Genomic DNA, 14,716 nt, shown 5'->3' on the forward strand with positions numbered 1-14,716 from the left:
AACTGTTGCACTCCTGTGAACTTCAACGAAGCGAGTTGTTGGAGGAAGCGTGTTAGCCACAAACACCCGCCTCTATCCACTTAAAACAAAGTTAGCGACATCAACTCCACATTGTGGCCCAATCTACTTACACAAGCAAATCCAAAGCTTACATTACACTGAAATAAGCGGCGGATATTGGCAGAATGGGTTTACCCCGGCATTGTTCTAACTGTGCTTTTCTGAGGGAATTTTCCGGCCTTGGATTGTTTCAAAAAAGACAACAAAAAAAGTAGTTGTTGGCCTCCATCTCGAGGAGGACTTGGCCAGGATTGGAGGGGGTGTTAAGATGATTTGTGGGCCCTTTCTCCTATCGGATCATCTAAAATGTGAGCGATTACACCGGTAATCGTCCGCAAGCCGACGCTGGCACAGTCTGCCTCGGGGAGATAAAGGGCGAGCGACAAGAGTTGAGAACCAAGAGAATGAGACCTGAGAGAGACAACGGGAGGAAGGTGGCAGATTATCACACGCCGGGACGAGCTTGTGCGGCTTTTCTCCGTCACGTACATTGTTTCTACGGGGAGACGGACGTTGTTTGTTGCGGGCCAAACAAATAGCTGACACTGCCTCATCAAAGCTCGGGATTGGCAGCCAAGTGTGGCTGTTGACAACAACCAAGCTGGTGAAAGAAGAGAAGAGCAGAGAGAGGAAGGAAAAACAGGAAGACAAGAGAAATCCCTGCTGTAATTCCCCAAACTGTAATCCACTGGCTTTAATGGTCTGTGTGTGTGTGTGTGTGTGTGTGTGGGGATTACACATTTATCATCAATGCTCATTCCGGTTCTGCGTGTGTGTGTGTGTGTGTGTGTGTGTGTGTGTGTGTGTGTAGGAGCCCCGACAATGCTAGTTGAGGGATTTAAACTGCCGTTCGCTATCACACAACCGCACAATTGAGAATAATGACAACGGTCTATTCGCTGCAGCCGATCTTCGAGATCAAGTCCTGATGCGGAGACAAACTCGCGCTTGGCCAACAGCCAGCATCCTTCCTGTTGGTCACAGTGACACTCTATTATGGAGGGGTCAGAGGTCATACCTGGCGAGATGTGCGGGGGGGGGGGAAACCCAGTTTTAGCGCATATTGGGGATTGGAAGGTTTGTCAGATTACATCTGCGGATCTCATATTGGCTCTCGTGAGGTTGTGCGGGTGTACCTAATCAAGTGTCCAGTGAGTCTATTAAAAATATATATTACTTCAAGAAGTGGGGGGATGTTGTGGTTATTTTTTTTTTTTTATCCAACGGGCCATTTTAATATGTACTCAAAGTGTAATTGTCTTTGATGCAAGTGTCCAGATTGAAGAAAAATGGCTTCTTGTAAGCGAGGCACAATATGGTACGACTGGAAACATGTGTGCTACAGATGTAGTAGCTCTGAAAAATCATAGCGTGTGTGTGTGTGTGTGGATGCGTGTGAGTGTATATAAGAGAGAGAAAGAGTACCTGAAGAATGCAAATATATGAGCAGGAGAAAGAAGGGGGAAATTAAATGAACATTAATTCTGCTGTCTCGGCACACAACGAGATGAAAGAGCGGCCGTGCACTTTCTCCGATTTATACGTACCTCCTGGATGAAAGTTTGCCGATGGAGTTAGAGGCCAAACGCTTGCTTCATTAATAAAGCCGAATCAGCAATTTGAGCCAACTGGGGACTGGCTGGCTCCAAAATCAAAGATTGGTGTTTAAAAGTACTTGTGTAAGATAAGGCTTCACTTTTTACCAGCTGCCTCAAGGAAGAACAAGATGGAAAGCACAAAAACATGAACAAGGGGTAGAAGAAAAGAACAGTGTGCCCAGTGTTTGAATTCGGTTCAGGAGGTGTAAAAGTGCAATCTGTGAGAAATTAAGCCTCGCGCTGGAAGAGTGAAACAATTCACCTCCATCTGTTCCAAAGTCCTGGAACATGATATTGGAGACGACAGGTGTCTAAATGTTTATTAAGCGCGTCTGTGTCTTTGAGTTTTGACCCGCACTAATTGAATTTAAACAAACCTTCACTTCAGGAGGCGGCATGAACACAGTGCGCGGCTTGGCGGTAACATTTCAAACGTTTCTGCCTCGTGAGAACAAACGCAACGGCGTATTATTTAACGTATTACTTCATTCGTCCGTTATGGGCTTCATGGGAAATGTTCTAAAAATCTCTGACACCACGACAACAAGTATCTTTGAAATGACAAACTTGTCTCAATTGCTAGGTGCATTCTGAGGACAGTTCATTAGGTACACCAGCGCAATCTCAGAGCTGAATTAAAAAGTTTGTCGATCAAAGTTTCATGCTGGAGAATTTTGAGTCCAGTTTTAATCAGTGCATGAAAACGAACGGAGATCTTTCCTTCAAGTCAATAACTGATGACCCGCATCTTCCCTTGTTTAACGTCAGCTTGACCTCGACCCGCACATAGCCCCGCCCCCTCGCCCCCCCCGCCGCGGAAGGTGTGACGTTTCACGCGGATTTGTTGCCAATTTGATGCATCGCGGCGTAGAAAGTCAATGAAATAACGAGGGGGCAAATTCATTAAGCGTGTGTAAATAAAACACTTCTCAAGATTCATGGGGATGTTCACGTGGTGCGTAATCATGCCTCCGTCTGCTCATCTCGCTGCGGCATAAAACATTTCATCTGGGAGGAACTCTTTCTGTCGTTGGACCCTCTACCCCCCCCAATTTCTCCATCTTCCTCCCTTGATCTCGCTCCGTGGCTGCCAGAAGCCACAATCATAAAATTATTAAAATGCTGTTTGGCTGCCATTAATCAGCGGCGGCGATAAATCCTCACGCGGGAAGTGACGGCGCATTAGTCACAAACCTCTCGGCCCTGACAGACACGCGGTAATGAGCCGCAAAAACGGCGCGGGTCAATCATAAACTCATCAAATGCGTCATTTAATTTCTCCATTTGGACAAACACAATTTGTTTAGGAGAGAGATATCAGGTGTTGTGGAATGAGCGACGGCGCTGAAATGGCCGGCGCATTAATCAGAGCTTGATTACGCGCGACTCTGCGGTTGTTTATCCTAATTCCATTCATTTCCATCAACAAAGCAAACACGGGCGAACGCAGCCATTAGCCGTGGTCGGGGATGGCACAATTACAGCCCAGCCATTAAATAAAGTGATGATGAATGGGCCAATACAAACTAAAACAAAGGCGTTTTTATTACTTCAATTGCATGTGAATCTTTGTCTTCCTGTTTGGTTGCGTCGCTCGCTGTAAACAAAAACGGACTAACTGTGTGAGGGAGACACAAATGAGATTAAAAACTCAAATCTACTACGTTGACTAGTACTCCGCGATATCGATTCGGATGTGGTTTGTGATATTTGTGGAAAAACAGTAAGGAGTTACGGCAACATAATAAACATCTCAGGTTACACTACAACACAAAATTATACAGAGCAACATGTGACAAAATAGTCATGGTGGACGGTAATTACAACTAATCAAATTACACTGTAAAACATTTTAAATTTTTGGTACAGTCGACCATCATGTACCTGCAGTTTAGAAAAAAAATAAAAAATTGATTAAAAAAAAATCTATATATTTTTCAAAAATGTTTGAGTTTTTTCCCCTCCCTGTTATTTGTAGAAATCATATATTGCATGTTAATCAGCATTATTTAAAAAAAATTACACAATGCATTTCAATGGAGGTCATTTATATATATATATATATATATATATATATATATATATATATATATATATATATATATATGTAAATTATATAATAAAAGATATTCGCTATTTGCAGACCGGTTGGGCCCCTCTTCCCCACGACCAACTTGTGCAATTATTATAATAACTACACCTAAAAAAAACTTAACAACCCGTTCTGTACTGCACCAAAAAGTTAAACACAACTGAACTTGACTCAGGCAGTAATTCTTTGATAATCGCTGCACTATGGCATCAGGGGTCCATACGTCCTTATGTGGCTAGAACCAACTCACACATAATGGACAGATGCACCAATGTAAAAAGACAGCTGGTGGAAAGATGTACATGTGTACTACTTCTTGTCAAGATGTATCGGTAGTTTTTAACGTGGTGATCTTTCAATCGCAGCAGATCACTCCGGCTAGCCCCGCCCACGATATAGTGCTGAATAAATAAATTTGCCTTGCCATATGTTGTTAACATGACAAACTCCATCCCTTCTCATCTCTCGCAGTGTGCAGCCGGCATCTCTCTCCCTGAGCGCACGCCAGCAATCCATGCTAATTAAATTACTTAGCAAAGTTTACTTAACAGTAAATAAGCGCTTAGCAAAATTTAAGGCGGTTGCAAATTTGCTTTCATTCCACTTCAGTGCCGACGCTCGTTTTTAGGCTCGTCTGCAAATAATTAGCGTGTGCATTTGCATCAAAATCGTTTATACCATATGTTGCAAAATTATGGAAAGCCGTAAATTAAAATAAATAAATCCTTTTTTTTTTCTGTTATGGAAATGTCTACATGTTGAGAGACAGGCGGGGGGGAGAAGGAGGAGGAGGAAGAGATGCCACCATGTGTCTCGAAACACTGACAAGGATGAGGGAGGGGGGGGCTGAAATAACTCCGTTTGCATTGGAACTCGCTCGGAGTGATGCGTTTTAAGAGCTCACCAGATGCTGTTTGAAATCTGCCCACATAAGAAAAACAAAGACGCGCTTCACAGACACGCAGCGCAGCGGCCGACACTCAATGGCTGACATGCTCCCTCTCGTACGGCGGGTTTCGGCACTAGCCAAGGAGACTCGGATACAAATTTGACGAGTTTGTGATACACATATTACCCTACGAGGAAAACATATTTGCTCGATATACTTGCGATGTAGTCGGCACATGGATAGGGTGTTACTGCTTTAGAGCGCCTCATTGTTTTGACGCAAAAAGGCCCCGCAACAACCCAGTGGGATATATTTTGGTCACTATGAATATATATTTGCAACTCAAACATGTAGTTATGTGTAGCCATGAAAAAGATGTGCATTCAGCGGATATACACACATCATTTGAGAGCAGAGAGAACAGCTTGATTATTTTTAAGCTTCCCATTATATACAGTACTTGTGGATTTTTTTTTTTTCAATCATTCCAATTTGGTAGGATTGTTAAAAACAATTTTCTGTGGTGCACCAAATTTATAAGGTAATTTTTTTAAAGTGTTTTTAAAAGTATGGCGCACCAAACTTATAAGCAAATTTTTTTAAAGTATTTTTAAAAGTGAGACATGTAATTGATATTTTGCATTGCGATGTTTAAAGTTTAAAACGTTTGCATACTAGATACAACTACTAGCTATTTTAGATACAATATTTAATTTCAACAAAAAATAATTTAACCCATCCAAAGCTCAACATGTTTTTTTTTTGTTTTTTTTATAAAGTCAGCATTTTTGAAGGCCTTCCTTCTTGCATAAGATTTTTTCTTCCGACATTTAACTGCTTATTGCTACGGATCCGCCATGAATACATGCTCCGGCCTGAGGCGAAAGCACAGAAAGGTGCAGGGTGTCATCACCCTGTTGCAAAAGGATGTTGCTTTATTATAGCCATAAAACAAAGCCCAAAAAAATCAATTGGACATAAACCTTTGATCCAGCCAGGCCAGTCCACCCTGTCATTAATAGTCTCGCTTTTAGACTGGAAGGCATATTCCTTATTGGAGTGAAGACTCAATTGTTCTCCAGCCTTCTCATCTCCAGGTCAGACACCTCTTCCACCAGAGTCAACTGGTAAAAGCTTATTTGAGGGCTTATGAAACTGGAGGCCTCTCTCTATCTCTGTGTGAGCCATAATTAAGACTGTTGACTGGAACAATGAGGTAATGGCACATAAATCCATCTGATCAATGGTTACAGAGTCTAAATTACAGGACACCCTCCTGTGCTATTATCCTCTCAAAGGACAAGAGGACACGGATACACGCACTAAGAGCATCCAGGGGATTTCTGTTGTTGTTTGAATTCCAAAGAATTCAGCTGACAAGACAAAATTGGCCAGAACTGTAATAAATAAAGACAATTTTCCAACAAAAATCCCAATAAACCCAAAAGTGCAAACTAGCAATCAATGTGCAGTTACACAAAGTACAACAGGTCATCCAGATGTATTGTGCTATAATCGTGTGACTGTGTTGGGGGGGGGGGGTGAAGGTCAACATCGGCTAGTGGTTCAATTAGTCATGAGTGACACGAGCAAGTGGTGCTGGGACCAGACGAATTAAGAAGCGCAAAATGTCTGATGACTGTTATTATCCAAACAAATACTCGGCAGCATTCCGGAGATGATCGAGTATAAGAGCCAGGTGATAATTACGCTGGGGAAGAAAGAGAGAAGGTACAACAAGAGTGTGCAAAGAGGCTTGAGGAATAAAATTTGAAAAAAAAAAAGATACATAAAAAAAGGAGGTGCTCTCAGCATCCTTATTAGGTCTTACTCTGGCAGAACAAAGGACGGCAGCCTCCTAAATGTGGCGCATTAGCCCTTGAGTTCCAGAGGGGGTAAGGTGACACCCCTCTATGTATGTGGTCTGTTCACCATACATCTGTCAGGGCCTAAGGGGGTGGGCTGAGCTGCTGCGAGCGAGGGAGGGATGGAGGGACTGCGCTGACCGTAGAGTAAAGCACACAAGTGTCGAGCTCAGGAACCCCTGCTGGGACTGAGCGCTATTTGCTGTGACTGAATTAGTCCTATTGCACGATGATGCTAAAACGCTTGGCTGCTGATCCGCCTTTGCATCTATATGGCTGTCACTCAATTGTGATTTTCCACCGATAAAATGCTAACATATATAAATAAATCAAAATTAATGAATTAGATTCGTCTGTGTAGTAAAAGTTCAAACATAAAGAGAATTATAACAAAAACACAACAGTGGACTAGCTTAATGCTAACACTCAAGCTACAGCTACTTGAAGTGCCGTGTAAACGTATGACCGCTATGTTTCAGTCATGACGTTATGGGAAAGCACTTGATGCCAACATTCCACTTGAGCACAGCGTAATTACATTTGGCAGCCGATTCAGAGACATGAAGCCGTTTCAAGTCAAAAGAAGTTCTTAGTGTTATTAAGGGCCCATAAAAACAAGTGGTCCAAATTGCACTCGCTCCTTAACGACTTCAGACAGGTGTCAAGAGTAGACAAACCAGCGTGGAAGTTAATTCAGACCACTGAGCCCCTGCCAAGTTCAAGCCTCTGATGAGAGCTTAAGGACTGTTTGTTTTTGCTGCTGTCAAAGGTTCAAATGGGGAGAGGACGCAGGTTTTGATGACCCCTTGGCCTCCGGGGCCCGCGGTGGGTGTTCTGCAAACACTCTCCTATTGACGCACGGATAAGGAGAGGCCCTCTGCCGCGGCCTCCCTCGTACAGCGCTCGCGCTCATTTGAGTGGAAACGGACAGCGCTCTCAAAAGAGGCGAGAACTGAGCGGGGAGGCTGAAAAGAAAACGGTACAATAACGTGTGCGGGGCTGCCGTGTGCATTTGCCAAGTGTGTATCGGTGCACTTTGCAGGGCGAGCACATTAGCATTCGATACCAAACTTGGCTTTGTTGATGGTGTTCAGAACAAATTAAGTTATTCAGAGCAAACGGCGAGGTTAGTAATAAGCAAAAATAATGATGATGGATGGATGGATGGATGGATGGATGGATGGATGGATGGATGGATGGATGGATGGATGGATGGATGGATGGATGGATGGATGGATGGATGGATGGATGGATGGATGGATGGATGGATGGATGGATGGATGGATGGATGGATGGATGGATGGATGGATGGATGGATGGATGGATGGATGGAGCTAGACATAGAGTTAGACATGGCTAAATAGCTAGAGAGCTAAATATCTAGATACGTGGATTGATAGATGGACACGTGGGTATTAGTTTCTATGCACATACGTGTATTTGATATGTAGGCCAAGCAGGAAGTGACCCATAAACATATCCATCCAGCTCTTTCATTGGGAGCCAGTGATGCCCTCCTCCTCATAATCCACATAGACTGTCACTCTCGTAACACACATGGACCCACACTCACACACACTTAAAGCCCCCAGTGGGCGCTAAGCAGGCCAGCGGGCCAGCCGAGGGGGCTCATTACAGGGCCGCAGAGCCCCCCGACACAAAGGCCTTATCCGCTTTAGCCACAGGATGATCTGCTCTCTACTGACTAGAGAGAGTCCATAGACGGACAAAAGGCGGGCGGGGGACGGGAGGAGGGAAGAGGAGAGCCGCGGGCTTCAAGGATGTCAGGAGACCCCGGGAGAGAAAGCCTGGCGGGCGCTCACAGAGGAATGGAGGGGAAGGAGGAGGCGGCTTAAGCTCCACGGCTACGTCAGGACATTAACATTCACACAACCTCCCAACATCTGCTGCCTCCTGCTCGCCCTCCATCCCTCCCCGTTTCCATGTCTGCCCGAGACCGGAACAAAGAGGGAGGTAAGAATAAAGTTATCGAACAAGCTTTAATTGACCAGTTGGGTTTTTACGGAAGGTCCGATGGATCCAGATGAAGAACATTATTGAATTATCAAAATAATGATCACAAAATGTGATAGTCGATTAGTTGTCGATTAATCGATGAACCTCCACTTTATCAATTGCTGACTTACATGTCACAGAGCTTGTACCTCACATTCACTTCTAATGTAAGAATCCAATTTTTTATTATCCAATTACTCGATTAATCAATGGGATCATCAGTAGCACAAAAGCTAGCATGAAAAGAAAGGAAGCTAGCATGAAAAGAACGGCCTTAGACTTGGGATTTCCAACCGCACCACAACGTTCCACAATTGTATAGCGTCAAATAAAAAAATATATATGCTGTATTTGTCAGATGGTCAAAAGCTCCCCAAAAAGTTGCCGGACAAAGGCAGCTGTTGCTCAGCAACCTCCAGTTAGCCATAAGCTTGCGTGTTTGCTATGTGAGTACAAAAGTACATTTGATTCGAACGGTACATGATGTACGGACGCCTACGTCTTTCATATATTTCCCGTCGTGAAATTAAAGCAGTGCTACGCCGTGTGTGGGTACATGACCGTAAACAAGAAGACATCTTTCCATGCAGTCGATCTCTGCCTGTCGCACGTGGCTCGCAAATTGGAGCCGGAATACACACGGCGACATGAGTGAATTATTTTCCGCGAGGTGTGTTTGAAATCAAACCGCTGTAAATATTGGCCCGGGAACGCTCAAAACTATCAACAATCATATTTCTTACCTGCAGCCTGGAGGACCATCTGCATTCGAACCTTAGCCTGTTCTGCTGGCGTCTGTAGGGGAGAAAAAAAAGACATGAGTGATTCAAAAATCTTACACTATAGTGGAGCGCAAAAAAAAAAAAAAATGTCCAACCCCTGCTCTGCACATCACCATCCGTAGCAATAATCCAGCAAGAGCACAGAGACGTGTCACAAAGGCCCGTTCATGACAGCCCAGACAAGCCCCAAGCCCACACAACTTTTATCTATGTAATCTACTTGGAAAGCTGCTGGCTCCCCCTTGGCGCCGCTAGATTTTACCCAAGACCGTCTTTAACCGCGACCATTAGCGCCAACGCTTCCTTAAACTGTCCTCGCCGAGTACCAGGGGACAACTTCTGCCCTGTTGCCAGTGGCGCCTGTTAGAGTGGAGAAAATAAAAATCATACTTGTGGAAAGGAAAAAAATAAATAAATACAGGCGCATCCTGGACACACAAGGGAGGATCAATAAGGAGGAGATGAAGAGAAATTTCGAGAGAGAAAACAAAAAGGTATTTTAACAAGTCTTGGGAGAGTGGGATGAGAGGGCACAGAGCACATTTGAAAAAAGATCACAGCCGCTGCGTACTTCCTATTGGCTCCCCCGTATGTTAGCGGGTTCGAGTGAGTGAGGGGAGGGAGGGGGGGGGTTTGTGCTTTGACAGTCGTGTTGGGAGACGCAGTCCCCGCCGCCCTGCCTTCAACCTCGCCGTAATACCAATATCGCCGCTATTAGATTTGAGGATCTTAATTGTCAAGGAAGAATGATGGGAAGGATTGTGAGTGGAGCCATTAAAAAAAAAAAAAAAAAAAAAAAGAAGGCGGAGGATTGCTCTTTTTTGGTGCGATGGCACAGCGGCCCTCGTTACCAAGCGGCGGCGGAAACTGTGTGTAGGATTAGAGAGAAATTAAATGCTAATGGGGATGGGATCTGAAACCGCTGCCTGGGAGCATCATTTAGACGGCGGGGCCGGGGTGTTGCTGACAGGCACCCCCCCCTCCCCCCTCTGCTCTCTTCCTCCCACCTTCTCCTCCTACATAGACAACCAAGCTCTTCTTCCCACTACTTTCCCTCCCGGCACCCCACCTCCTGCTCAGCCACAGGGAGGGAAAAAAAAAATCAGATTTATCAAACTGTAAACTTGTCACTTTGTAAAAACGTCACTTTCCGGCAGCGGGGAAATATAATGACCCGCTTTAATGCAGCCATGTCAGGCTGCAGGATCCGACACGCAGCGCACATTAAGGCACACTTAATGCAGTGTGTGTGTGTGTGTGTGTGTGTCCCCTGTAGCAGGTGACATTGCGCATCACACTCGGCGTTGACGGGCGCTGCTCGACAGCTGAAATTACCAATTGCTATTATGCCTGGGAAAAGGAAGGATTGAATTCTTCAAACACACACAAACACACACGATGGCCCAGTTCAATCTATCAATTCCCCTTGACTTTTTATTTTTTTTCCTCAAGAAGCAAAAATAAGACATTTCAACACTTAGCAAAGCAGATTACGATCAAATTACCATGACAGTAAAAGGTACTCAGATGTCCAATAACTAAGAGAACAAAATGACGCCAAGATAAACGTGGTATTAGCATGTTGCACTCCGACACATTGTTTCTCTGTAATTCACACGTGCGTGCCCTCCTCCTCTGTGCGTAATTCATTAGTAAACAATAAAGAGGCGTTAATTGTGCTCCCCAGAGGCAGATGTCTGAACGAGAGAGAAAGAGAGGCAGCTAAAGTGGCGGCCTCCTATAATTAGAAAACAAACACGAGAAGTGTTGTGAGGAGGTTGAAATAGAGCACATGTGAGAAGTAAAACACACACAGAAGCTGAGAAATAAATATTGTTAAAGTGCGGACTGTGAGTTGGGCAACAATTGGGAATTGCATTGAACTGAATGTACAATACGGAAAAAAATGACAGGTAATTTTAAATATATATTCAAAACCTTACAATCCCTTAAAATACATGAAATTAATGTCAATTTTGTATTCTTGTTTCTAGCTCCTGATTGTAAAATGACCACAAGAGGGCAGCCAATATTGGTATCGGCCGTCGTCGCGAGTACCGATAGTTTGTAATAAGGCTGGTATCGGTATTCACCCATTCTTAGTCCTAACTTTGACCAAATAATAAAAAAAAATTCAGATGTACCTCGCACATCTCACTAACTAATTAAATTCTGGTGTATTGTATTGTTTTGGCTCCTGACAATTTTTCATTAGCTCATCGGGGATTTCCTAACTGTGTGTAAATTGACATGTGCAAATGTGATGGATAAGAGCAAGTCAATAAAAATAAAAATAAAAAGGCGATGATTGGCCTTGGCAGAGGTCCTCACAAATGCTTTGGGAAGAAAGCTTACTGAATCCATTTCTGCTTCTCCGCTCTTTGGCGCTTTTGTCCATCTGCCGACCCGGCATGCCTTGCTTTGTCTGGTCAGCCTCGGGCCTAATAATAACAATAATAGGCTCTCGGAGCAGCTCTCCATTATAAATAGATGACGTTTCGTTATGCACGGCGTAGCATTGTTTTTACCCGGCCGAGCGAGGCTTATTTATTTGGCTAATGGCTTGTGTTTATTTTCGACTAATGGGACAGACGCGAGGCACTTAGGCTCAACAAAGTAAGTCCGTCAACACTGCGGTAAGGTCGGCCGGCGCGAGTCGGCCGGACTTCCTCCTCCCTCGTGCCGGGGCGAGAGCTCGGACCCTGAGTCATACATGAATAATTGAAATGGAGCCTGAGTGGTAATGCTGGTATTAACAGGACTGGCGCGGCATCTTCTTAGAGAAGAACATGGAGGGCCAATTTTGATTGGGTGTTCCCTGTCTGCTGAGTTGATTACTAAAATACAATAGAGACTAGTTAAACCAACAATAGTCCATTTTCCAATTATGGGGAATTCTGTTTTGAAAGTGAAGTGGGACAAATTGCGTTGGTATGACGATATGCTCATCGCGTAAATATGTGACATCAATCTTAAAGGTCCGCCGTCGTTACCATTACTTCTATATTGCGACTGCTTATTGACAGAAAATAATGGTCCGCACGCCCCGTATACTATATGTCTTTATAGTGGAGTTGCTACTCAATAGTCATCTCATTATATAGCACAGTCTTCCTCCGCCTCGTCCCCGACAAACAGATATACGCCGTAGCCAAAAGAGGACAGCAGAAAACAGAGCTCCAAGAAAATGTAATATTTCCGTTTTTAATATCAAGGTCTATAAGATCAGGGCAGATATGGGTTCCATGGCAATATGCTTATTTAGATATTTTATAGGAGGGGGGGGGGTCTGCCTATCAGTGTTGGAGGGTGGGGGGGGTTCATCGTATATATGAAAAATAATGTTGTGTATGGCTATACTTTTATATATATTGTCAATATGGCATCGGGGCTCTTTTACAATGTGCCATACTTCAGGCCTGGGCTAACAGCATTTTATGGCCCGCCGGCAGTTCATCTTCATGTCTCAGGCAGGCAGGAGCGGTGCATAATAATGTCGTTTCCTGCCACCAAATGCTATTTCACGGGCCGGGCCTCATTTCTCAAACTTCACCACTTTTACAATTTCCCAAACTTTTATTCCCGTCATTATTACCAACAAGATTTCATTACGTATTTAGAATGTAAACAAGTCTGAGTAATGACGCTCTCCCGCCCGTGACCCCCCCCCCCCCCCCCCCCCCCCGCCCGAATAGTTCCATCCTCTGATCGCTCTGCCGCGCACACACCAACACACATGTTGACACACAACGGCAACAAATTGCGGTTTACGAACCCACGGCTACATGACGAGTACGAATATATGCGCTTGTAAAGCGCTACAAACAAGATGCAACTCAAAGGAGTGTGTGCACATGCATGTAGATGCTCTTGACAAAGGCAGGAGGGGGCGGGTGGGGGTTCGGGGGGGCGTTACACTCAACTCACATAAATCATGTAGAAGAAAAATGAGCAAATCTGCGGGCTAACTCATCTCCTCTCCATCCGGAGAAAATGAAATTCACGGGAATACCTATCAAAACTGCAATCATCCAGAGATAATATCTTCTTTGGTCTATCTGCACTTTCCGATTTAATTTCCTCCATGCCCTTGACATCCAGCGATAGCATTAAGATGAAGCACATACAGTAAAGGGAGTAGTTCGCAACACTTTTTGATATATGACACCGCCGCGCCTAATGTAATGTCATCATTTGGAAATTAATGCAATCGTTCTTTTGTTTAGGGTTTTTTTCTGTTGGGAGGGGGGAGACTAACGATGATGAAGGCGGATCGTGGGTGCGTACATGCAAAGGAGAAGCGAGTCGTGTTTGTGTGCCGTGCTGTGACGCCTCCCCGCTTGTGTGCCAGAATGACATGCAATTACATGCGGGTCTGGCGGGGGGAGTTGGGGGGTCACTCAAATTACTCCATCATTTAGCCGCAGTGTACGGATGAGAAAACCCAGCCACCACCTCATGCTCGCCCCCCCCCAATGCCACATCAAATATCATGAAATCATTAGCGTAATAAACATGGAAATCTGTTTACTGATTAGCAACAGCCAGTCCCTTCCTCATCTCTGTTATCCCTCTAGAACCGCCTTTTCCTCTGGGAAGACATTCACAGGGAAGGAAACCAACCCAAAAAAAAATGGGATTCTCCCAAACTTTTTGAACGAGGGGTCACATTAAGTGCGTAGCCAGGTTGGATTCCCTCAAGGGGTCGGCGCCTCCTGCAGCTGCCCGTCGCTGTCCGTCATCAGGACAACCGGGTTACCAGTCTCACTAAACTCTTCAACTCACTGAGGGACGGCGTCAAGCACGGCTCAAGTCAATCGGGTGCGAGAAATGAAGTGACGATTTGTTGACCGATGTTATTACGATACGGCGGAACCTCTTGGGAAACAGTAATTCTGTAAATTGAAAACGACTTTGTAATAGTTGCATGACTTGATAAAAAAAAAAAAAAAATGGAATGTGTCAGGTATAATTTGTTTTCCTTGCAAAAGATTGTATCGCATTTCGTTCCCCTTTCAGCTCGCCTGTTGGAGTTTTTTTAAAGCATTTCTTTTGTAGGTGTAAAATGTTTTTAACCTTGGAGGCGGTTTGTGCTCTTGTCTCAGAATACTTTCTTCCTACCAACAACTCGTCCATTTCCTCATGCATGCGTCCGCTGGCAGCGTGCCCGGCGGAAAGCCTTCGCAGATCGGCAAAAGCGAATCTGCGAAGGCCGAGTCGTAACGTTATCGATGAAGCCGCTTTTTCTTCCGTTTCATTCCCTAAACGGCACGGACTGATTAGCGGCTGCGGGGCTGCCTCTTTAGCGACGACGTTTCTTCTTCTTCTGAGCAGAGCAAAGCATCATTGGGAGTCATACTCGAGTTCTCTTGCCTCGCCGCTTGTGTACAAAAGCGGCGTAGCTAAACGCGATG

General features: G+C 44.6%; 1 protein-coding gene across 1 annotated transcript in view; it reads right to left on the reverse strand.

Annotated features, from left to right (window-relative positions):
• rsrc1 (arginine/serine-rich coiled-coil 1) overlaps window positions 1-14,716 on the reverse strand; it is a 68,572-nt gene that overhangs the window by 24,726 nt on the left and 29,130 nt on the right. The window contains exon 6 of the mRNA XM_088380869.1: window positions 9,264-9,315. Within this exon, the coding sequence (XP_088236995.1) occupies window positions 9,264-9,315 (52 nt within the window). The remainder of the gene's footprint in view (window positions 1-9,263; window positions 9,316-14,716) is intronic.

Source organism: Syngnathus floridae, chromosome 7, assembly GCF_059516105.1.
Source record: "Syngnathus floridae isolate MCC-2025c chromosome 7, RoL_Sflo_1.0, whole genome shotgun sequence".
NCBI classification, from domain to species: domain Eukaryota; kingdom Metazoa; phylum Chordata; class Actinopteri; order Syngnathiformes; family Syngnathidae; genus Syngnathus; species Syngnathus floridae.